This window comes from Amblyraja radiata, chromosome 1, assembly GCF_010909765.2.
Source record: "Amblyraja radiata isolate CabotCenter1 chromosome 1, sAmbRad1.1.pri, whole genome shotgun sequence".
In the NCBI taxonomy this organism is placed as follows: domain Eukaryota; kingdom Metazoa; phylum Chordata; class Chondrichthyes; order Rajiformes; family Rajidae; genus Amblyraja; species Amblyraja radiata.
This window is the reverse complement of record NC_045956.1, coordinates 98,036,698-98,062,830: the sequence shown is the minus strand read 5'-3', so window position 1 is coordinate 98,062,830 and position 26,133 is coordinate 98,036,698. Positions and strand designations below refer to the sequence as shown.

The window sequence follows — 26,133 nt, the reverse complement described above, 5'->3', positions numbered from 1 at the left end:
TATAAAGATGGAAGATTGTACTGTAGGTGGTATCAATGACAGTAAAAATGGTTATCAAGAATTACAGCACAATGTTGATCGCTGGACAAGTGGCACAAGGAATGATTAATGGAGTTTAGTTCAAGTAAGTATGAAGCATTGCCTTTCGGGAAGAAGCTTAGATGGGGTATCCTGATCGGCCTGGGTGAGTTGGGCCGAAGGGCCTGTTTCCATGCTGTATGATTCTGTAGGACCATTCTTTGTGTCATTTCCACCCTTTAACACGCTTTGTTCAAGGAAAAGAGAGAAAAGTTATGTAATACATTTAACTTTTCACATGCCCTGAACGAAGTTTAAATAAATACAAAATTCCCATCCTTACATTATCAGCTAAGGAAACTACTCTGACCTTCAATTCACATTGGAATTCTTGCAAACAACTTTCATTGATTTTCCTTAGGTTCTGAAGGAGGCTTCAGTGGAAAGCAAAAAACGGAAGATACTAAACATCTGAAATCTCATTCCCAGACTGATAAAGGGTTGTTATTCTGAAATTCTTTTTCACTTTCCACAGATGCATCTTGATCTGTTGAGTGTTTCCAATACTTTTACATTTGAGGCCTCTTTTGATCTAATCTCAGACTTGGATAAATATATAGAACTCGTACAACTAAACCAGCTTCACAATTAAATTAGTTTCAATCGTTAACATTCACATAAGGCAACAGATTATTACATACGTTGTTATTCTCCCGAGTATAGAGACTGACACAAGTTTAATGATATGTTTGGAATCTCTTGCCCTGAGTAGGGGAATTGAGGACCAGAGGACATGAGTTTAAGATGAAGGGGAAAAGATTTAATAGGAATCTGAGGGGAACTTTTTCACACAAAGGGTGGTGGGTGTATGGAACAAGCTGCCAGAGGAGGTAGTTGAGGCTGGGACTATCCCAACATTTAAGAAACAGTCAGACAGAAACATGGATAGGACAAGTTTGGAGGGGTATGGACCAAATGGAGGCAGGTGGAACTAGTGCAACTGGGACATGTTGGCCGGTATGGGCAAATTGGGCTGAAGAGCCTATTTCTACACTGTATCGCTTTATTACTCTAGTAGGTTTGAGAATGGTCGACATAGTTTGTGACACTTTGATAGTCAGCCATTGGAATATTGAAGGAGAACAAGTTTGTCTATATTTTTGGGAATTCCAGTCTAAATAAACCAGTACACATTTATTGATCAAAGAGTTTTCATTTCACTCACCAATCAAAATGTGTGACTTTTTCAGAGCAACAAACTGGAAAGAGAAGCACTTGTAAAATCCTTGAAGTTCTACTTTGGTCTGAAAAAGAAACTGAAACCTCCAAGCTGGTAAGGATGCTTTGTGGTTGATGCAGAACGTATTCAAATGTGATTGACTGCATTCATGAGTACAGGTTGGTTTGGCAGTTCCAGTTAAGGTTCACTAAAAGCACAATATGAAACATGTAAAAAATCGGCTGTTTATAATGCAGCAGGGCATCTTGATTCCCATTCTCTCTGCTGGCTAAATATCCTCCAAGAAGATGCATAAAAGCATTGAAAATCCCAAACTAATTTGGAGGGAAAGTAAACTGGAAAATTACCCTTTGTGATCAACTGAGTTTAGGAGATCATGCAGGACATGAGATACTTACTGTTCTATTTAGTTCTTGCATACCCATTTATGGACAAAACAAAACGTTAATCCCAGTTCTTTTTTTAAAGCAGAAAATTTGCTGTCATAACACAACATATCTCAGAGGAAAAGGAAGATTTCTTAACATCAAATGCAATGGGCTTGTCATTCCGTTCAATCTATCCTACCCAAGGACATTACATCAAAATGATTGTGTCCCAACGCACTTTGCAGCCCAGGTTGACAAGTCAAGTTGGGTTTATTGTCATATGCCCAAGTACAGTGAGATACAAGTACAATGAAAATCGTCACAAACACACAGAATCAAACACACAAAAACATAAATTATGCACAGAATACACATAAATTACACACATTACACATAAACTACATGTAGCTTGAACATAGCGCCTGCAGGAAAGTAAAAAGGTAAAAATACTGTAAAAATATGACATCAGCGCAAATCATAAATAGAAAAAAAAACAAATCCATGGTGATGCGAGACATGGTTCATGGCGTTCTGTTGTTGAGGTTGAGTTAAGATTGTGTAAAGACACAAAGTGGTGGAGTAACTCAGCAGGTCAGGGTACTTGAAACCTCAGCTTTGAATGGCAGAATAGGTTCTTGCAGATTCATTTGAACAAGAAGAAGATTTTGACATCCTCTCTCAACAGTAGCATCTCTGACAATAGTGTGCTATCTCATCAGTTAATGGTGTCAGTCCAGATAATAATGTTCAAGTTCCTAGAGAAGACTAAAGAAGCAAAGGTTTGACCTAAACTCATTGCTAACCAACTTGAGTATTTGTCAAGCTCAAGCAGGGACAGAATCAGAATAGAGTTACAACATGGAAACAGGCTCTTCAACCCACCGAGTCCACACTGACCATCAATCACCCATTCGCACTAGTTTGATGTTACCTTATATTCACATTAGGGGCTATTCACAGAGACCAATAACGTACAAACCCATACATCTTTGATATATGGGAGGAGACCAGAGCACCCAGAGGAACCCCACACAGTCACTGGGAAAGCATACTAACTCCACACAGACAACAAACGAGATTGGGATCGTTCACGGGTCTCTGGAACTATGAGGCGAAGGCTCTACCATTTGCCTCCCCTTCAATTAAAGAGGTTGTGATTGAAAAGCTTGTATATAACCAACACCTTTAGTGTCCACAATGTTTTCATTGTTTATTGTATTTTTAACCTCCATGGTGGTGTCTCCTGATTAAAAAATGTGTTCTTGTTCATCACTGTCTGAAGGATGAGTAAGAGCTCTTATGTTTATGTATCTCTTTCTCTAATACACAGCTGGGGATTTACACTCTGTTCAGAAAAGCAACAATGGTAAGTTCTCAAATTAGATCTTTTTCAAAACATTCTTTATCCATAGTAGTTGATTTATTTTTTTGCTGCATTCAGACTATCGAGTAGCAAAATTAAATAACAGGAGGGAAAGAACATAACTAACTTCCTGGGAATATACTAACATCCTCAGTTTTTTTCCAGGAATTGACTGACATGAAGAGGCAAAATAAAGATTGTGGGTCGGTCAAAACATTCGGTGATGAGTAGAACAGGCCCAGGATATTATATCACCACCAGGAATTTGACTTATGCTTAGTTCCTTTTTGCTACTGTTTGCCAATAAAGATGAGCTATTACTTGCTGAATAATAAAGTAATAGAAGGCTTCACAGTTGAGGAAGGTGATAAAGTGCCACAGATATGAGGAAATCTAAATCTTTTTTAAGGGGAGGAATACGCTAAATTTAGTTAAAGTAGGGTAATGATAATGCAAAGATTAATGTGAATGACAATAGGCAGATTTCTAAGACGATGATTTTTGCGGCAGTATGCTGAGAGAAATAGATGAGGATGTTGTTGATGCCCTCGCTATAGCTTTGAAAGCTAACTTAATTCAGTAACTATCCAAAAAGTCTCTCGTTTGTGCTTCATTATTTAAGATCTAAAGGATAAGTTAGAAATCAGGAATATGGAAGACATGATTCAATTCTGTAGGAATTTAGTTAGGCCACATTTTGGGAAACTTGTACATTTCACAATTTTGGGCACCATATCTGAGGAAGGATGTGTTGGCTCTGGAGAGGGTCCAGAAGAGGTTTGCAAGAAATATTCCAAAAATGAGTGGGTTAACATATGGTGAGCATTTGACGGCACTGGGCCTATATTCACTGGAGTTCAGAAGAATGAGTGGGAACCTCATTTAAATGTACAGAATAGTGAAAGACTTGGATAGAGTGAATGTAGACAGGATATTTCCACTAGTGGGAGAGTCTAGGACTAGAGATCATAGCCTCAGAATTAAAGCACGTTTTTTTTTTTGGAAGGAGATGAGGAGGAATTCCACGGATGTGAATCTGGAATTCTTTGCCACAGAAGGATGTGGAGGCAAAGTCAGTGGATATATTTAAGGCAGAGATGGATAGATTCTTGATTAGTACAGGTGTCAGAGGTTATGGGGAGAAGGCAGGAGAATGGGGTTTGTAGGGAGCGATAGATCAGCCATGATTGAATGGCAGAGTAGACTTGATGAACCCAATGGCCTAATTCTTCTCATCATTTATGATCTTATGGTTTTATTTGGAGTATTGCACACAGTTCTAGTCGCCCCATTACAGGAAAGATATAGAGGCTTTGGAGAGGGTGCAGAGGAGGTTTATGAGAATGCTGCCTTATGCGAAGGTTTCAAATAATCTTGGATTGGTTTCTCTGAAGCGTTAGAGGTTGAGGGGTGGATTGATAGAAGTTTCTAAAATCATGAGAGCCGTAGAAAGAGTAGGCAATGGAAAACATTTCCCCTGGGTGGTAATGTCCAACACTACAGGGCATAGCTATAGGTGACGGGGAAAGTTTAATGGAGATGTGTGGGACGTTTTTTCACAGACTGTGCTGGGGGCTTGAAACGCATTGCCGGGGGTAGTGCTGGAGGCAGATATGATAGTGGTATTTAGCAGGTTTTTAGATAGGCACCTCACATCTTGAAGAAATGCGACTCCTCCTAACAGACAAAGCAGACCAATTCTTAATAATTTGGTCTCCATTTATCGACTTCTTACAAGCATATGGTGCAACATATCTGTAGAAATTAACTGTTTCAGGATCGGGTGAAACATAGAAACATAGAAAATAGGTGCAGGAGTAGGCCATTCGGCCCATCGAGCCTGCACCGCCATTTAATATGATCATGGCTGATCATCCAACTCAGTATCCTGTACCTGCCTTCTCTCCATACCCCCTGATCCCTTTAGCCACAAGGGCCACATCTAACTCCCTCTTAAATATAGCCAGTGAAGGGTGGTCAAGAATAATAAATAGCTATTTCTCCTTCAGTCCCCTGTTTTCTATCTCCTCTTTTTCTCTCTCTATTTTCTCTCTTTTCTTCTTTCCTTCACCTCACTGTTCGTTATCACGCACTTCTCTATTTTTCTACTATTCTATTTCTTTTCTTCCATTTACTGCTAAAAAAAAAAAAATAAGAAGTTGTACATAAAATGTAACATGTCAATATATATTAGGTATCTGCAAGGTACCACATTATTGTACGTACTTCTAATAAAATAAAATTTTAAAAAAATAAAAAAAAAGATAGGCACATGAAAATGCAGGAAATAGAGGAATATGGATCACGTACAGGCAGATGAGATCAGTTTAACTTGGCAACTACAACTAATCGTAAAACTGTTCTACAACTGTTATAATTATAGACCTGAAATGGGAAAATATTAGGCTGGAAATATTCAGCACTTCATCCAGCATTCAGAAAAACACATTTAATGTTTCAAGTCAATAACCTTTAATTAGATTGTTAACATTTACAGGTAAGTTACTCCATGTAGAATGATTGAGCATTTGGATAAATCTAATGGATTTGAAAAAGTCATTTTGTATTTCCAAAAGGTAAATCATGTTTAACTTGATTGGTAGGATTTGACGAGATTCCACATACGAGAAAGTTTGGAGATTTGTAAATGTGTAGATAACCTTTTAACATTCATAGGACATTGATTCGGAACTGTAGGTAAAGTGATAATGAATTAGGACTCCAAAACCTGAATCTGACTATTGTCACTCCTACGGATCTCAACTGGGATCTAAGTTATTTACAATATGTCTTGACAGATTGAGAACTGGATCAATGCTTGGAGGGAGCAACAATTGGATGCCACAGTAATTAGTGTAGATAGGAGCAGAAAGTTACAAAGGAATAATGATTAACCAAAAGATTCACCAAAACTGGTGCACACAAAGTTCAAGATAGACTCGGAGTTATGCAGCACCGTAACAGACCTTTCAGCCCAAATTGTCCATGCCAATCAAGATGTCTACCTGAGCTAACGTTTGCCAACGTTTGGCTCGTATCCTTATAAACCTTTATCATTCAAGTACCTGCCTAAATGTCTTTTAAACACTTGAATTTTACCTGTCTCTACAGCTTCCCTTTACATTTTGTTCCACATACCCACCATCCTCTGTAAATAGGAATGGGTTAGGATTTTGACTTAAGACTATGTTCAGAATATTTTCAAATCGAAAAGCTGTAAGTTATACAGCAGTGAAGAGATACATCCCTTATGGAAAAATTAAAAGTACAGTTGAGGATATTGAACAGTCTTCTCAAGCTCTGTTTAGATTGCACTTGGTGTACCATGTTCAATTCTATGTTTCACTCTGTAGGAAGCCTATATTGGAGAGGTTATGAACACAGTTTTACATTATAATTCTAGAGATAAAATAACTAAATTATGAAGTGCGATTGCTTTTGATTGAATTACATTTAATGTAAAAGATTAAGAGTATGAGATTAAGAAAATAAGTGTAAATAATTGATGGAGTGGGGCTGTTTGTGATGAAGGCAGATAGCTCATCATCACACAAGGAATACTGGAAATCAGGTGCCCAGGTAAAGAGTTATGAGGTTAGACCAATTGGAAACTTCAGAACTGAGACCTAAAGGGTTTTGTTGGGCATTGAAGAAAATCAAATAGATGCTGATAATTACTTCAGTTTATGATCACATTATGATCACATAATGTGCTGAGAGGCACTAATCCCACATCTTTTTCTTAGCTATTATTAAGGAGACAGAATGGGGGTGAGAATAATTAGTTCTTATCAGGAAAGTGGTTGATGCCATGAAACAAATGGGTTCCCTTTTTAACGGATTCACGTTCATAAGTAAAATGAGCAGAATTAGGCCATTTGGCCCATCAAGTCTACTCTGACATTCAATCATGGCTGATCTATCTTTCCCTCTCAACCCCATTCTCCTGCTTTCTCCCCATAACCCCTGACACACTTACTAATCAAGAATCTGTCAATTGCCGTCTGTGGCAATGAATTCCACAATGGGTTTATGATAATATCTTCTGCATTAAAATTATAATTGATAACATTAGACTGATATGTAAAATATGTATCCATCTACAGGTACTTGTGCTGTGATAAGGAGGAGACATATTTGGAATGGTTGGCTAGTTTGCTCAATGCACAGGTAGGAAATCTTCAATGTTTCTGTGTAATTTTGCAGTCATATTTTGGTTCCATCATGGCTACTTAATTCTTGCATGAGTTCAATGTAATCCGATGCACACTTGAATATAAGGCCCATTTGATTTAATTATTCCATAATGTTGCAACAAAATGCAGCAACTCAATTCCCTAAAGTTAATTTTTAACATATTTTTGCAGCAATCTTTAAAATTGTAATGAGAAAACTTGCAAAGGTTGGTGGTTCCTCTTAAGGAATTCCTAACAGCAGAAAGCATTTTGTTAATTATTCAAGCAGCCTGCGCGTTGCTCTTAAGATCAGCATTTGTTAACCTTATCAATTGTTCTTAAGAAGGTGGTGGTAAGCTGCCTCCTTGAAATGCCGTTAAGTCGTGGTCTCTTCAAATGCTGTTAAATAGGGAATTTATGGGTTTTAGTCTGGTGATAGGTCCATGGAACGAGCTGCCAGAGATGGTAGTTGAGGCAGGTACTATAACAGCATTTAAAAGACATTTGAACATCGATGGTGGATCTGTACTTAGATATGAAAAGTAGAAAAAGCCCTCCATATTTAATTGAGCATATTTAATGGACTCTGCAAGCCACCGGAGCAATCCAAATTCAATTATAAATGGATCGGAAAGGTACATGGATAGGAAAATTTAAAGGGATATGGGCCAAATGCGGGCAGGTGTGACTAGTGTAGATGGAGCAGCTTGGTCGGCATGGGGCAAAGGGCCTTTTTCGGTGCTGCGTGACGCTATGACAGTGGCTCAAAGATATTATCCTGTTGCCACACCAGATCATTATTTCTCCAGTCTATGAGTGCTCATCTTTGTATTGCACAGGTTCCCCCTGAGGCCACAGGATGATAAATTATTGAGTGAGCTTTGTCATGATTTCTGTTTAGGTTTATGCCAGATCATCCAGCTGGTTTTATTTGTTTATTGTACTTTGATACAACTGAATGGATTGCCAGGGCATTTCAGAAGGTAGTAACCTTCAGACACATCGAGCCTTCTGTGAAGTCACATAATAACCACACTGGTCTCTGGTTGTGTTGACACAAGGGAGAGCAGATGTTGAAATATGGAGCAAGAAACATGCTGCAAGAGGAACTCAACAGGTGAACTCAACATCTGCAGAGACAAAAGAATTGTGGCTCCGTGCTACCTAACTGAGCAGCTTCGTGAATGAATTTGGATGGTTCCAGCAGCTTGTAGAGTCCATTGAATGTGCTTGATTAAATATGGAGGGCTATTTCCACTTTTCCTATCTAAGTACAGGTCCACCACTGATTATCCGGCACCCTTGGTTTCTGAGCCTTTGTGGAATATCCATTTTGCTGGACCAACAGAGGGCATTGCATCTGAGAGGATTCCTACTGTGCCGGAACGGTCTACCTGGGCCGCCAAAAAGTAGGCCTTAGAATTTGACCATGAGAACAGAGCTGCTGGTTCTGGCTGGGCCGGTGTTCCAGAGCCCCGACCACAGGGGACAAATTTAACCTGCTGATTGGCTGCGGAAGTTGGCTATGGGAACGGATCTGCCGGTTCTGGCCAAGCCGGAGCTCCAGAGTCCCGGCTGCAGTGGGGAAATTCAACCAGCCAATCAGCACTACGGTCCCAATGAGATCGAGATCGGCCGCCTCACCTGGCATAGGCACCACAATTACTGGCCAATTTCCAATGGGGGTTTCTAGTATGCTCTCGTAATTTTGTCTGGATTATAGGAGGTGCTGAACCATCATGATGATAATTTGCAGTCATGATACGGGGTCTCGACCCGAAACTATGGCTATTCCTTTGCATCCATCGATGCTGCCTGACTCGCTGAGTTCCTGCAACAGTTTTTGTTTTGTTTTGCAGTGGTTATGGATAGCATATTCACTTACCAAAAGTACATTCGTGAACCAGATAGATTTATACAACAATCCAGTAGCTCCATGGCTAACGTTACTGATAATCATTCATTAAGGATTTATTTAATTAACTCAATTTTAGTTGCTTATCTGCCATGGTGGGATTTGAACTCCTCTTGAGACCATTAGCCCAGAACTCTAGTAAGATAATCACTTGGCCATTGCACCTGCTTAGCACTTTAATAGGTACTTCAGTGCCTCGTTGAGCAAATGACCCTGACTACTAATGCACGAAGGGAAGATACAATGCCTTAAGGTGATGAAAATGTGCATATTCATATTCAATGTTGTTTGCTTGAATAGGTGGAGCAGATTTTCTGCAGATGTTCCTAATCGATGTAAAACAACACTGGAACCTGAGAGTCTGGCAGACATCCACTCTGATTTTAATTAGTTTTCAAGACTTGTTTCAAGTCAAGTCTATTTGTCACATACACATACGAGGTGTGCAGTGAAATGAAAGTGGCAATGCTCGCGGACTTTTGTGCAAAGGACAAACAACCAAACAACCAAACAAATTATAAACACAATCATAACACACATATTCTTTTACATAATAAATAATGGAAGGAAAACCGTTCAGTAGAGTTAGTCCCTGGTGAGATAGGCGTTTACAGTCCGAATGGCCTCTGGGAAGAAACTCCTTCTCAACCTCTCCGTTCTCACCGTATGGCAACGGAGGCGTTTGCCTGACCGTAGCAGCTGGAACAGTCCGTTGCAGGGGTGGAAGGGATCTCTCATGATATTGTTGGCTCTGGAGTTGCACCTCCTGATGTATAGTTCCTGCAGGGGGGCAAGTGAAGTTCCCATAGTGCGTTCGGCCGAACGCACTACTCTCTGCAGAGCCTTCTTGTCCTTGGCAGAGCAATTCCCAAACCAGATGGTAATGTTCCCAGACAAGATGCTTTCCACCGCCGCTGCGTAGAAGCACTGGAGGATCCTCGGAGACACTCTGAATTTCCTCAATTGCCTGAGGTGGTAAAGGCGCTGCCTTGCCTTACTCACGAGTGCTGAGGCGTGTGATGCCCATGTCATATCCTCGGAGATGTGGACTCCCAGATATTTAAAACGGTTCACCCTATCCACAGGATCCCCATTTATCCTCAATGGAGTGTACGTCCTCGGATGATGTGTCCTCTTAAAATCCATGATCAGCTCCTTCGTTTTTTTGATGTTCAAGAGGAGGCTGTTATCCTGGCACCAGAGTGCTAGACCAGCCACCTCCTCCCGGTAGGCCTTCTCGTCGTTGTCTGAGATCAGGCCCACCACCACAGTGTCATCAGCAAACTTAATTATTGAGTTGGAGCTGAACCTAGCCACACAATCATGTGTGTACAGGGAGTACAATAGGGGGCTGAGGACGCAACCCTGGGGCGATCCTGTGCTCAGGGTGAGGGACTTCGATGTATTCCCTCCCATCTTGACTACCTGGGGCCTGGCGGTGAGAAAGTCCAGGACCCAGGCACACAGGGAGGTGTTGAGCCCCAATTCCATTAGTTTCCCGGCCAGTCTGGTGGGGACTATCGTGTTGAAGGCTGAACTGTAGTCTATGAACAGCATCCTCGCGTAGCCCCCCTTCTGGCTGTCCAGATGGGAGAGAGCGGTGTGCAAGACCTGAGAGACCGCATCGTCCATGGATCTGTTCGGACGGTATACGAACTGCAACGGGTCCATGTTCTGAGGGAGGAAGGCGCAGATGTGTTTCTTCACCAGCCTCTCAAAGCATTTCATGACTACCGAGGTAAGGGCCACCGGACGGTAGTCATTCAGACAGGCTGGGGAGGCATTTTTTGCTACTGGTACAATGATGGATTTTTTGAAACAGGCAGGGACCACGGACTTGTCCAGGGAGAGGTTGAATAATGTAGTGAGCACTGGAGCTAGCTGCGTAGCACAGGACTTGAGTACTCGCCCCGAGATGCCATCGGGGCCTACAGCTTTTCTCGTGTTCACCCGTGTCAGAGCCCTCCTCACGTCGTGCTCGGACAGCGAGAATGTGTGCACATTCCTCCCTTCAGTAAGCTAAAGTATACAAGGCTGGAAATTGGAAGCATGGCACCTGTTTTACAAATGCCACGTGATGCAAAATTGTTATTACCTGAATTAAATTATGAAGTAAATCATTTCATTGTGAAATTGGACTGGGCACTTATCGTCACAGTGCACATCATTATGTCTGTCCTTTTCCCTATGCATGACATCACCATTCCTACAATGCCCATTTCCATCCATGCCAATGTAAATTAGAGATCAAAGGTCCACATTTCATCTGTTGTGAAGCATTCTCACGTGAACTAAGAGCACGTGAATCGTCACCCATTCCTTCCCTCCAGAGATGCTGCCTGACCCGCTGAGTTACTCCAGCATTTTGTGTCTATCCTCGGTACGTAACCTGCATCTGCAGTTCCTACCTACACATTGCACAGATGTGTTGCTTTGGTGCTATTTTAATGGATGTGATACTGATATCATGATGCTCATCTAGGCAAAAAGCAAGCTGCAAGGGGTACTCACGGTCGAGCAGCATCTGTAGGGGGAAAGGAATTGTTGAAGCTTGAGATTTTTTAAGACCTTGCCCCACCACAGATGTAGCCTGGCCTACTGAATTCCACAAGCAGTTTGTTTGTTTGCCCCGGATTCCAGCATTTGCAGTCCCTCGTGTCAATGGTTCTTTTATTTTATTGAAATATATATTTTTGCATACAGGTCGGTGAGATTATTGCCATACATAAAGACAATCCCTAAAAAAGTACCCATGCGTGGAAATGGCCCACTGTGCCCAAATGCAATAGTCGCCACCAGTTTACACAGTCTAAGCTGCAGCTGGCCATAAAGCCCCATTGCAGCCATCGCCACATTTGGATTGCCAGCGAGCTGTCCTCTCATGAATGAATTAATATTGCTCGGGCATCTTCCAGAGTTTCCATAGCTTTTTACAGATAATATGAGAATGTAAAGATAAATCTTGTTTTGTTATTCTCCAACATCACCAATTGTTCTCCTGGCTCCCTCGCTGATGCTGATGGTACTATCAGTGCTATCCTGCATTTCTTTAAATCCATCTTCCTTATCTCCTCCTCCTAAACTTTCTTTGCCTCTGCCACAACTGCATCCTTTTCCTCTCATTATCCCCAAACTTTGTCCCCAAATGTTACCCTTTTTTCTTGAACTAATTTAGAGCCCTCGATCAAGGTTCCACTTCTCCCGCACTATTAACATTGCTGTTTATAATGTCACTATTGGCCAAGAGGCCTAACAAGGGTAAAACTATACATTGCTTCTCACAACATGGTTGACTATGCCATCTTCTAAATTTTATCCCCTTCACCCATGTTTTGCAGGTTCTATTCTTACCTTTCCAATCATAGCAAGACAAAGCAGAGGATTCATACTAATCAGATTCCTGGTCTAAATGGTTTCTGTGTGGCACATCCTTCCAATTAAATATTACGAGGTCCTAAACCACTGCGCCACTGTACCACCCCAAATGTCCTCAAACTTATATTTACTTTTGTAAGATGATCTAAATTTGACAATTCTCCTGTCATTAACATTCTGACCTTGTTACACTAAAAGCAGTCCATAACTTTAAATTATCGTTCACATATTCTGATTTTGAACTGGAAATGATGGCACGTGACTTTGTAATTCAACCTGAACTTGGTTCAGAAAGCACTTAACAGAACTGTCTTTTTTGAAACGCGGACTTTTTTTACAGCACGAGGGTGATCTTTGGCGAGCTGGTGGAAAGCTGCACATTTCATCGATGATGCTGGCAGCAAAGCTAGGGAGCATGGGCATAGCCCCAATCCAAGTATCAACCACTGGAAAGAAAATGGAACAAATACAAGTAAGTTGTTTGCTTTATTCAATCCCTTTGTTACTATTCAGGTTCATACTGTCACATACATTTCAGTACAAACTCATCTCAAGTTCCCAAAGTTTAGGCATTGGCACTGGAAACAAAGGATATATGAACTGGTCTGAATCTCATGTTGCATAAGGAGGCCATTTTGGAAGGTAGCACATCTGCTGAAAAATCACCTAAGTGGGGCAGGCCCATAATGGTTCATTGTGCAATTTGCAAACCTTTTGGTGCTTTAGCTGTGGACTAATTATGTTTTAAGCATTATCTGATATGTCCATCAAAAGTGGAATGATATAAAAATGATACTTCATCAGTACTGCCAATATCAATTTAGTTTATGTAAATGCTGCTCATAGTACATGCACTATTTTTTATGAACATAGGGCAACAACTGCTCTGCAGCAACAGATGAATAGATTGTCTATTGAAATACATTATAGTTGTTACCGGTTGCACTGACAGTCGTGTTGCATGGCTAAAGGTCGCAATTACTCAAGATCTTAAACTAAATAACTCGAGGGCCTGAGCTATAGAGAGAGGTTAAGCAGGCCTTGGTTTTATTCCTTGGAACACAGGAAGCTGAGGGGGTGATCTTATATAGATTTATAAAATCATGAGGGAAATAGACAGAGTGAATGCACAGAGTCTATTTCCCCAGAGTAGAGGAATCAAGAACCAGAGGATGTAGGTTGAAGTGAGAGGGGAAAGATTTAATCAGAATCAGGGGCAACCTTTTCTCTTGGAAGGTGTTGGGTATATGGAATGAGTTGCAAGAGGAGGTATTTATAACAGCATTTACAAGACACTTGGCCAAGTGCATGGATTGGAAAGGTTTAGTGAGATATGGGCTAGACATGGGTAAATGGGAATAACTTAGATGTGGCATCTTGGTCAGCATGGATGAGTTGTATGACTCTGAATGTAATTGTTTATAAATAAGTAACAGTGAGTCATTCTTTTTCTCTCTACTTTGTTTGCAGTTACTTTCTTGAGCATTTATCTTTAACATATTGAGGCTAAAAATTCACACACACTATTGATAAAGAACAAAGTACCTACTGATATGCGTTGACCTGTGTTCAACTAAGGAGCTTAAGGCCTGAAGCAACATCAGTTTGCACCAGTGCTGCTACACTTGGTTAAAAACAGATAACAGAAAAACAGATTTGTGCTTTATCAGGCAATTTTTTATGGGACTATCTGCTTTGTGCAATTAACTGTGCAGATTGTTAAAATATACATCCCTGAAGGTGTAGCTGAGAAGAACAAAAGAACTTCCCTGACACCAGTATTTCCCTCAAGCGCACATCCCTTGGCTCCACTTCTCCTCTTGCCTTCCTTAGTTACCTGAGAACTCGTGTCAGCACAATAGCAGTCTAATCTTCAAAGACAAGCTGCCTTCTGCTCCCCTCAGCTAGTCCTTTTGGTTATGAGGCCCAAAGCCTACACTGAGAAGAAACATTGATTTTAGCATTCAAATCCATGATTTAAGCTGTATGAACATAGGCCCAGTTAATGGAATGATATCTCTGATCTCCCTGCACCTCCTTGCTGACTCACAATTTTATTTTGTCGTCTTCCTGTGAAGATTTACTGCAACCTGCATTCATATATGAACAGGCACGGAGTGTGGGCATACCTGGGTGATATTTCAGTGAGTTCCCCTTCTTGTTTGTTGTAATGTTGGCAGAAAATTGGGACGGCAAGGTGGCGCAGTGGTAGAGTTGCTGCCTTACAGTGCCGGAGACCAGGGTTCAATCCTGACCTGGGGCGCTTGTTTGTAGGGAGTTTGTACGTTCTCCCTGTGACCGTTTGGGTTGTCTCCAGGATCTCTGGTTTCCTCCCACATTCCAAGACGTACAAGATTGTCGGCTAATAGGCTTGGTATAATTGTAAATTGTCCTTAGTTTGTGTAGGATAGTGTTAGAGTGCGGAGATCGCTGCTCGGTGCAGTCCATAGGCCGAAGGACGTGTTTCCACTCTGTATCTCTAAATTAAACAAAAATTCCAGAACCTTGGGTAAATTATGTGAAGCACTGCAAACAAGAGAATCATTAGAAACACTTATCCCTGATACTTTTGTGCAGAAATACAGACAGAGATGTTAGAAAAGGAATCGAGGAAGGAGAATATGTGGTTGGCTTTGTTACAAGAAACGTAATTCAATTGAGCAGCACTATGTAACCTGAGTATGAAGCTTGACCAGTTTAATGCGAGCACATTTGAAACACAATTACTAAGATATATTTGCAGGCTTCTTTCATTTAAAGTTGGCATCTTAAATTGCCAGTATTAGGACCTAGTTAATTTTTAGTTTGTAAACATAAAAATCTAAAAGTCATACCGAGGATGACCTTCAGAGAGCAACATTGCTCAGAAGCAGCATGGAGCCACCCTTAGGACTCGGAACATGTGCAGGATTTGGGAATAATCCATCAACAGTAAACCACTGGGAGTAAGGCAGTTTATATGGTGCAACGGTCAGTGGACATCAGAGATTAATGGTAATGTGTTGAAATGTGAGTACATTTGATGCGTTGCAACCAAATCCCTGGGTATGTAAGCTTGGGGAAATATCCAACGCAAAGTGTGTCAGAAGGAACTGCAGATGCTGGTTTAAACTGAAGACAGACGCAAAAAGCTGGAGTAACTCAGTGGGCCAGGCAGCATCTCTGGAGAGAAGGAATGGGTAACGTTTTGGGTTGAGACCCTTCTTCAGACTGGTTAGGGATAAGGGAAACAAGAGATATAGGCGATGATGTAGAGAGATAAAGAACAATGAGTGAAAGATATGCGCAAAAGTAATGATGTTAAAGGAAACAGGTCATTGCTGGCTGTTTATTGGGTGAAAACGAGAACCCAGTGCGACTTGGTGAGGGAGGGATAGAGAGAGAGGGAATGCCGGGGCTACCTGAAGTTAGAGAAATCAATATTCATACCACTGGGCTGTAAGCTGCCCAAGCGAAATATGAGATGCTGTTCCTCTAATTTGTGTTTAGCCTAAAAGGGCCTGTCCCACTAAAGCGACTTTTCAGCTACTGTCTTCGACCTCCAAGCTCGAGGCCACTCATCTGAAAAACCTCGAGTTGGATCGACTGTCAGCGATGAAAACGCGAGCTGGATCGACCGTCAGCACACACACACACAAACACATCGCAAAGGCAGGGGCTAGGGAAAGCGGGGGAGCGCTGTCTGGAATTCACACCCGCGATGACCAGGAAGGTAAAAGACGGCTGGCACAGTGTACGGTGTCCTTTAGTGAGCGTGGGGAGGGGGGGGGGGGGGGGGGGGAGAGAAGGGGAGAGAAGGGGGGAGAGGGGTGGGTGAGGGAGATGGAGAGGAGACACTTTTAAGAAGCCAGACAACTTTTAATAAAGTTTAGCGAACATTTAACATTACCGGTCGGTTTTCCTTGGTTCTGAAAACTCCAATGAGCCAATTAAAATGCCCGGTCATGGGGGACCCACCAGGAAGCGAACCTTGAAGCTGAGTTGGAGTGACTGTAGAGGCATTGGAAGCGATACCCCCAGTAGACATGTCTGCCCTTCAGTATCCAATTTGGGGTGTGTTGCAAAGTCAAAATGGTAAGCATGAAATTTGTCCATGGCTGAGAGTTCTAAAGAGGAGCTGCTACTACCCTGCATAACTAATTAAAGTATATACTTTAAAAAAAAAAGAATCTTGAAAGTGTAATCGTCACTTGATCCAAATGGAAAGTGTCCTTGGTCATTGAGAAGTATAATTGAAGTTGTTGAGGCTCTGATCACAATCCTCCTTTGGTGTAAGGTTTGCACTGGGTGGCTTTAGATGTTACAAGTCTGTTTAAAATGAGGGCAGAGATAAAATAAAAGAATTGAAAAACAGGCATTCAAAAACTAATTGACAAAATGCCACTTTTCCTTTCCAAACTGGAATAGTATCATTTCCCACAGATACATTTTGGGAATATCGCTGTCTCTGATGTACATTAATTTTGCAAACTTGGAGAGAATTCCAGGCTTACAATGAAACTTGGAACTTAAATAATCAATGAGGATTAAAGTTTTGGATATCAAGCCAGAAATGGACAGACATAGGTTTTGTGTTGAAATGGCAGAAGTAATACATTTGGACAGGAGGAGCAAGCTATGGCAATGTATGCTGATCGGTAGTATTTTAGGAAGTGCAGCGACAGACACCTGTTAACATACCTGCGGAAGTCTTTAAAGCTGATAAGAAAAGATGAGATGGCTATTTTTTTTTTTTTTAAGTGCCTGACTTTCATTTTGCTCATTTCTTTTGACAACTATTGGATTTTCTTTCCATTTAGCTTTTTATTATATTACTTTCCTATGCACCTTTTATTCCATTTTTCAACTGGCTTTATTAATAGAGAAATAAAACATAAAGTAAATTATTCTCAGCCTTTAGTGAATTCTGTTTATGCCCCTGCTGGATGTAGACCAGTTCTGGACAACACTCTTCAGGAATGATCCTAAGTGCTTGGAGGCTGTGTGGAGGATATTTACCAGAGCAGTACCAGAGATGAAGGACTTAATGTGCACAAAAATACTGGGGGGGGAAAAGGGGGTTTTGTTTCATTGGAGGCAGAGGTAGTGAAGACTTAGTTTGGTAGAGCTGTAAAACATCAATAATTTTGATAGATAAATATAAACAAATTACTTATAATTGGAAAGGGGTTTGTAAACAGAGTACACAGTTTTAAGTTGTCATTTACGCAGCAAGTTTTATGATGCATTGTCTGAAAGTAAGTAAGTAAGTTTATTGGCCAAGTATTCACATACAAGGAATTTACCTTGGTGCTCCACCCACAAGTAACAACATGACATACAGTGACAGCTACAAATGGCTCAGAAAACACTAAACATTAATAATAATAAGACATTAATGATAAAACACCATTGATCAAGCATGTGAACCAACAAAATACCAGATCAAAGGGAGGCTACAGATTATTGGCTGTTGAGTAGAGCAACTACTAGTGGATAAAAACTGTTTTTATGTCTGGCTGTCTAAAAACAGCAAAACAATATACATTGGATATATTCAAAAGATAAAAACATTGACCCAGGAGCAGGTGAATATAATTAAATGAATAGCGCAACTAAAGAATCATCATCAGTTCAAACTTTAGTTTAGTTTAGAGGTACAGTGCAGAAACCTGCGGCCCACCAAGTCCGCACCGACCAGCGATCCTCACACATTAAAGGGGTTGTCCCACTTGGGCGACCTAATTGCCGAGCTTAGAAGAGTTTGAAATAATGACATGTTGAAGACCTCCTTCGACTATGTAGAAGACCTCCTTCGACCTCCTTCGACTATGTTGAAGACCAGCTTCGACTAGCTACGACTAGCTATGACTAACTTCGGGAAAATTGGACAACGAATAGTGGAGAGTGAAGACGACCTCCTTTGATCTCCTTCGACCTCCCTTCGACCTCCCTTCATCTTCATGACGACTATCTACGACTACCTTCGACTCCCCTCGATTACCTACGACTCACATGCCAACCTACTACGACATACTACGACTAAACCTACGAGTAAAAAAAGTATATTTTTTCCATGGCGACCTTTTTTACTCGCGGGCATTTTTTAACATATTGAAAAAAAACGCCGCGACCTAGCTGAGGCCTCGAGTATGCAGAGACCACTCTTGAGCATAAAGGAGAGTTACGAAGACCTTCTACGACCTCATGTCGACCAAGCTGCGAGTATGAGTCGAGGGCAAACTCGCCAGAACTCGCGGATTATGTCGCCCAAGTTGGACAGGCCCTTTATACTGCCCTACACACACTACAGCCAATTTTACATTCATACCAAGCCAATTAACCTACAAACCTGTACGTCTTTGGAGTGTGGGAGGAAACCAAAAATCTCGGAGCAAACCCACACAGGTCATGGGATGAATGTACAAACTCCGTACAGACAACATCCGTAGTCGGGATCGAACCCGGGTTTTGGGCGCAGTATGTCAGCAACTCTACCGCAGCACCACCGTGCCGCCTAAACTGTAAATGAAAGCCATCACAAACTGTTAACTTCTCTCTTCTGTGCATGAATTTTCTTTGCTTTTGCAACAGCATTGTGCCAGGAACCACTCTTATTACTGCGTGCAAGTGACTTGTTTGAAGTACTTAATTTGCAGCACTATCCTAATTTTGTATTTGTAATTTCTGTAGGTTAGAGAAGTTGCATTCTTCCAGAATATTGAACCCCCTCCATTAAATAATTATTTTTTGTTACAGAAGGATGCCAGGAAGTTGAATCTGAATGATCTCCTTCATCAGCCAAGCCGTGAGTATACCCATGGGAAATCACATCACTTGGCTGCCTGCCTAGAACACTCAGGGATTTTATCTGCCAACGGACAAGAGCCAAATAAGCGCATTTTACGACCAGGTCAAGCTACTGGAGCACAAAGTGACACAAAGTTAAGACTCCGCCAAGGATTACAGTGTCCAGGTCAAGCAGAAGTGACGCTTAATAAAATGTATTTTGGAACTGATACAAAACTTCATTCAAAACTCATGCACGAGCTGAACACAGTCTTTCTAAAAAGTAATCCTCCATCAAAGCATGAATGAAGTGCGTCATCTTTTAAGATATGGATGGAGAGACCTTCTACTGTGAAGACATCATATGGATATTAAATGGAGATTTCATCAATTTAAGACATTGATAATGAGGTGACTCATAATTAGGCCACTTACATAAGTAAAAGAGCTTGGATCTACTCCCAATTGCTATATATTAAAAGCCACACTGAATCGGTACAAATACTCAAAGAACAATTCTGTGGGTGCACTTGAAATCTTTTCACATGCATCATTACTAATGGTTGACTTAGATTCAGTAATATAATTTAATATTCACAGCATTTACAAAGAAGGAACTTGAGACTCAATTTTGCTTTTTCCTACACAGAAATTCAATACGTGGAGGTACAGTAAATAATATTGATTGATCACAATCTGTGAACAATGATTAATTTACTTGGTGTCTTCCGTATTGGTAGTGGATTATGGTGGTGATTGTTTTTCTGCTTAGCAGTAGATTTCACCAGAGTACCTCTTCTCCATTGTCCTATGTTATGTCAATAAAGGGATATTTCTGGTTTAATGTGCCCTACTGTAACATTATCACTGCATTGTCACTTGTAGAATACACTGCATGTATCTTAAATAAAGCAGATAACAATAGTACTGATTAATCTCTGGTGACTATCTCCCTAAAACTATGGCATGCTGATGGCATGTCCATATCTAATATGTTGGCCTGAAAACTGGAGTACTTTACAACAATAGGAATAGATATCGGAAAAAGCATAAAACTCATCAGCGATGACCTAGAAATTCATCAAATGAAAATATTTATTGATGCGTTTATTGATTCCCAAATTGCTCTTGGCAATGGCAAAGTTTAAAACTGTAGTGCATTAAAGCAGGAAACAATCAAACACCATTAAGGCAGCTGAATGAATCGAATTGCTGGGCCTGGCAGGCTAAAATGATCTGAAATTTTATTCAGTTCGTTGTGCTCATAATGTTCATTGGAAATTCCATTTATTTTTCAAGCACCACTGAAACTGCAGCACCGGAACGCTCTTGCATTAGGCTTTCATTCTCCAGTGTTTTCCAATTTCCTGCACCTTTTAATATTTATTTTCCTGTCTGCTGCAGCACCAAAAAAGGCACACTAAAGCCATTTTTGATCAGCTACTGGGATTATCAGTTAATGTTGTGAAAACTATAGTTTTCATTCTTCTGGTGATTGTGTTTTATTTGATTAACTCCTAAAGCAAATTTGTTAGACTAGCCAGCATTAATTTTATGACTTGCATCAGAGAACTTCTTGGCCATGGTCAAGGAAGCAAAGATAAATGTGAAATTCCTGTGTCCTTTTGACAAGTATAAATCACATATAAAGTCATAGAGTGATACAGTGTGGAAACAGGCCCTTCGGCCCAACTTGCCCACACCGGCCAACATGTCCAAGCTACAATAGCTACACCTGCCTGCGCTTGGTCCATATACCTCAAAACCCATCTTATCCATGTACCTGTCTAACTGTTTCTTCAACAATGGGATAGTTCCAGCCTCAACAACCCCCTCTGTTCCATACACCTACCACCCTTTGTACGAAAAGGTTACCCCTTGGATTCCAATTAAATCTTTTCCCCTTCATCTTGAACCTATGTCCTCTGGTCCTCGATTCCCCTACTTTGGGCAAAAGACTCTGTGCATCTATCCGATCTATTCCTCTCATGATTTTGTACACCTCTACAAGATCACCCCTCATCCTCCTGCGCTCCAAGGAATAGAGACCCAGCCTACTCAACCTCTCCCTATAGCTCACACCCTTTAGTCCTGGCAACATCCTCGTAAATCTTTTCTGAACCCTTTCAAGCTTGACAATATCTTTCCTATATCATGGTGCCCAGAACTGAACATAATACTCAAAATGCAGTCTCACCAAAATCTTATACAACTACAACATGACCTGCCAACTTCTATATTCAATACTCTGACTGATGAAGGGCAATGTGCCAAATATCTTTTTGACCAACTTATCTACCTGCAACTCGACCTTCAAGGAACCATGCACCTGCACTCCTAGATCCCTCTGCTCTACAACACTACCCAGAGGCCTACCATTTACTGTGTAGGTCCTGCCCTTGTTAGACGTCCCAAAATGCAACACCTCACACTTCTCTGTGTTAAATTCCATCAACCATTCCTCAGCCCACCTGGCCAATCGATCCAGATCCTGCTGCAATCTTTCACAACCATCTTCACCATCTGTAAAACCACTCACTTTTGTCTCATCAGCAAACTTGCTACTCTGGCCCTGTATGTTCTCATCTAAACCATTGATGTAGATGACAAACTGTTACGGGCGCAGCACCAAACCCTGAGGCACATCACTTGTCACAGGCCTCCAGTCCGAGAAACAACCTTCCACCATCACCCTCTGCTTCCTTCCATGGAGTCAATTTGCTACCCATTCAGCTATCTCTCCTTGGAATCCATGCAATCTAACCTTGTCTTTTGTATGCTCAATATGCTTTTGAACCATATCTGGACTATATGTGGAAATGTGATTGTTTAAGACTCAATTTTATGAGAGCCTTTATTTTTTAAAAAAAAGCATTTTAATGAGGATACAAGGAACTGCAGATGCTGGTTTACAAAAAAGACACAAAGTGCTGGAGTGGGTCAGGCAGGTGGATAGGTAATGTTTTCAATCAGGACACTTTCTTAGACTGTTCATAGGGGGGAACCAAAACCTGGAAGAGAGGAGGGGCTGGACAAAGCCTGGCAGGTTTAATCAGATAAAGGTTTTTTTTTATATAGATAGAGAGTGGGCAAAAGCCAGAAATGAAAAGACAGATGTGAGATGAAAGGATTGAAGAGTTGCAAATTGTGAAGCTAGAGAAAGGAAGGTAGGCAGAAAGGTAAGGGGAAAAAGAAGCGCATGTCCAGTGGGACACGGGGGGGGGGGGGGGGGGGGGGGGGGGGGGGGGGGGGGGTGGTAGAAGGAGGGAGATGGGGCTTTCAAATTAGAGACTTCAATGTTCATACCATTTGATCGAAATTGGGTTGGGTAGGAACATTGAATTCTATAATTTTAGATAACTAAATAAACCTCCACTCCCCTTTCCGCTCCCTAACTGCCCCCGTCTCCCTCCCCTCTCCCGTGTGCCAAAACGTTCCACTGTATCAACTTATTACCTTCCAGGCTTTGGTCCCGTCCCTCCTTTCTTCCAGCTTTCATCCTCACTACAATCAGTCTGAAGAAGGGTTCTGACCCTGCATCCATGTTCTCCAGAATGCTGCCTGACCCGCTTTGCTAGTCCAGCACTTTGTATCTTTGTTTGTCTTTTGATGAGAAGATGCTAACAATGACTAACAGATAAAGGGGCAGAACAGGTATTGCTCAGGACTCAGATTTAGGGTGGAACAGTTGTTTATAGACTTCCTGAGATGTTGCGCATCATCAAAGATCATTGTATGTTTGTATTTGTTGCCTGATTCCCGATCAGTGCACAGTACTGTCCAAAGAGTGCGTGATCACATGAACTTGCATCCTTGAAGCTGAGGTTCTTGCACCCTAAGGTTATTCAGTCATTCACCCTGTTAAAGTTGTTGAGAGATTCTTAATATTCTACTTGTATTCATTTCAGTAAAAGACATGTGCTGGTCCAAGATCTCCCTCACCTATGCCATCCCCTTACATTCAAAATAAAGCTATTCCTCTCAAGTGCATTGTTTCCATTCCAAGATCATTACTTTGCCATTATGATTTGCCATTGAACATCTCGGTTAGCACAGACAAGTTAGGCTAAATGGCCTGTTTTTACAGGTTGTATGATTCTATCACTCAGAATCATTATTAAAAATTACTGACAAATAAAGTTTGTTAAGCATAATGGTGGCACAAGACAGTACTACCGCCTCTCTGATTCATGGCCTGGGGTGCTGTCTGTGTGAAGTTTATATGTTTTACCTGTGACCATTTGGGATTTTAACAGGGTGCTTGGACTTTTTTAACATTTCTTAATTTATTTTATTATATTCACTAATTAAATTAAATACTTTGTTTTGCATGGTATCCAGTCAAATCATACCATAAGTACTATCATATTTAGGGCAACAGACCTTCATGGTCAGATCAAGAACCCTGCACTTACAACTGGGACTTGCAAACGGTGCCAAACTGGCGATTGTATACTGTCTCAGTGTACTACTGCTATACCCTTGTACTGTATCTGAGATGCTTATCTAACATGTATCTAAGTGCTTATGTATAGTGATACTTGTATTGAAGTGTATACACAAATTAATTTCACTGTAACTCGGTATATGTTACAATAAAGTACCATACCATCATACACAAGTAAAAGAATGGATCTGTTATAGTGGATAATTAGTGGATCCTCTTCTGGGACAGTACACAAAGTGTTGCCGCACTTCGACGCCATATTGCATTTATCAAATCTCAAAACTGAAAAAAAATCATGAGTCTGATCTTGGCCAAAGGGGACATGCATGTTTTACTTTCTCGTGGGTGACACTGGGTGAGTGAGGGTTTATCAATGATGTTGGGGTCGGCCTGGCCCAGCATAATGCTGTTTGTTGCTTTCATGGCCACCGCTGCTCCATGTAGCTTCTGCAAGCTGTGCTCGACATACTTGCTTACCTAGCTGTAATAAGGCCTCCACCGACCGCCACATCTTCCTGGTCCCACGCCATGACCTACTGCTCTTGCAACCACTCTGGCTGCTGCCTTCCACAGCTGCCCCTCCACATCCTTTCGCCAAGGTTGCTGAGTCCCACTTGAGGAACTTCCCAAACCAACCTCTAGATTCAGGCGGCTTTCGAGGGGGACGGGAGCTCACAACCTATTTATTCAGATTCACCAACTTCCCCCTCCCCCTTATAGCAACACCATCTCAACAGTAAGCCGGCAAATATTGTGTTATTGTAAACTGCCTCAGAAAAGGTAAGTGGCAAACATATTAAAGTGGCTTAGATAACCGTGAATGAGAGAGGGTAAAGTAGTGATAATATCAGGCATTTTGGGTACTAGACAAAATGGAGGATTTCTGCTTCTGTAAAACCTGCTTGTCATCTTTTGCAAAAGCTGCAAGACCATGAGGATCATAGCTCCAAGAAGTCTGTGGTCTGGGAAGGGGTTGAATAGAGGTTGATGTCCAGATGGCCTTTAATTGTTAATATGTATGAGATTTTGCAGAAGTACCTAGGTCCTGTTGCAAATGCATGTTTGGGATTGGTTGGGGAAATGATGGATTACAATAATGTTGCAGTCTTCCCACCACTAATTATGATTGGTCCAGGAGAGGGGCCTCTCCCAAGATATTTATGTGGAATAAGGTGTCTTTACATGACAAGTGTTTCCCCCTAAGTGCTTTGTGTTGAAACTATGTTATGTGATATTATATGATTGGGTTAGGGAACTGTAATTCAATGTATTCTGCAGCCCTTATCAATAATATGCTTGTAGGTTGATATCAATAATATGATGCCCCCATCACCCATGTATTTTCGTGCCAAGGGTCTGTAAAGGTATAAAAGAGTGGGCGCACATTGGTGTGTGGTGATCTTCTGGGGTGTGTGTTCTAGTAGCGCGAGGCTGTTGGGCTCGAGTAAGTAGAGACAAGAAACGGACCTTTGGCATTGGATTAGGTATTGTATTGGTATTGTGTAATAAAAGAGAGTTTGGATTTCCAGTGCTTGTATTCAGTGTTTGTCTGACCAAGACTAAGGGGGGTAAGTCTAGGAACGGAATAACATTGGGGGCTTGTCCGCGATCTTAACGGATTGCCAAATATAAATGTGCGGTCAGGGAATCGAGTCGTGTCAGATTGCGGGAGGAGAAATCGGCGCCACGGTGCGACTTTCACATCGGTTTTCCCTGCTCCGCTAGTCTGACGACGAATCAGTCATTCACGTGCTTGTGTTTGGATTCCCGACGAGATCAATAGAAGATTAGTAGTCTGGCAAGCACTGAGGGTGAGGGTTTGAGGCCCTAGAGGGTTTGAGTCTCCGCCTAGGGGGTTTGAGGCCCGGAGGGTGGGAGTTGGGTTCAAAAGGCTCTTCTCTAGTGGGTTAAAGGTCCCACACCATTGGTAAGGTGACAGCTGTTGCAATCGGGAATCCACTGAAACTGGCCCGATGTTTGAGGGTTGGTAGACCCTGAGGTTTGAGGCCCTACTCAGACTGGGATATAAATTGTGAGATATCCTCAAAGTGCTGAAGACCACTATTTAGCGGGTTGAAGGTTTGAGGCCTAGGGGGTTCCAGGCCATGCCTGTGTGTGGTTTAAGTCCCAACCAGTACAGGGAACTCAATGTTAGAGTAACATTTGGATGATATACTTTAAAATCAACACCGAGCTCGGGAAGACGCGTCTGTTACCTGGACAGTGATCTAAATATTTCGATTCAGGGCATTCATATTGAAGGCTACTGGTTATTGTAATGTATAGAGCCATTTTTGATCTTGTAAAATAACTCTGTAATTGTATATAACTCCATATACCTCCTTAATTGTAATATAGCTATAGGGGGGTTGCACGAAAGGTCACTGGGTCATAGGGCTCGACGCACGGAGCCGCTAAATCCAACTGGAAGACATCCGTCACTTCCGGTATATGTTATTAATGC

The 26,133-nt window shown here is 41.5% G+C and overlaps 1 protein-coding gene across 1 annotated transcript in view; it reads left to right on the top strand.

Annotated features, from left to right (window-relative positions):
* arap2 (ArfGAP with RhoGAP domain, ankyrin repeat and PH domain 2) overlaps positions 1 to 20,693 on the top strand; it is a 343,820-nt gene extending 323,127 nt beyond the window's left edge. Inside the window, exons 28-32 of the mRNA XM_033033190.1 lie at positions 1,269 to 1,351; positions 2,957 to 2,992; positions 7,096 to 7,159; positions 12,795 to 12,926; positions 19,193 to 20,693. Coding sequence (XP_032889081.1) covers positions 1,269 to 1,351; positions 2,957 to 2,992; positions 7,096 to 7,159; positions 12,795 to 12,926; positions 19,193 to 19,531 — 654 coding nt within the window. The 3' untranslated portion in view covers positions 19,532 to 20,693. The remainder of the gene's footprint in view (positions 1 to 1,268; positions 1,352 to 2,956; positions 2,993 to 7,095; positions 7,160 to 12,794; positions 12,927 to 19,192) is intronic.
* The last annotated feature ends 5,440 nt before the right edge of the window (positions 20,694 to 26,133 follow it).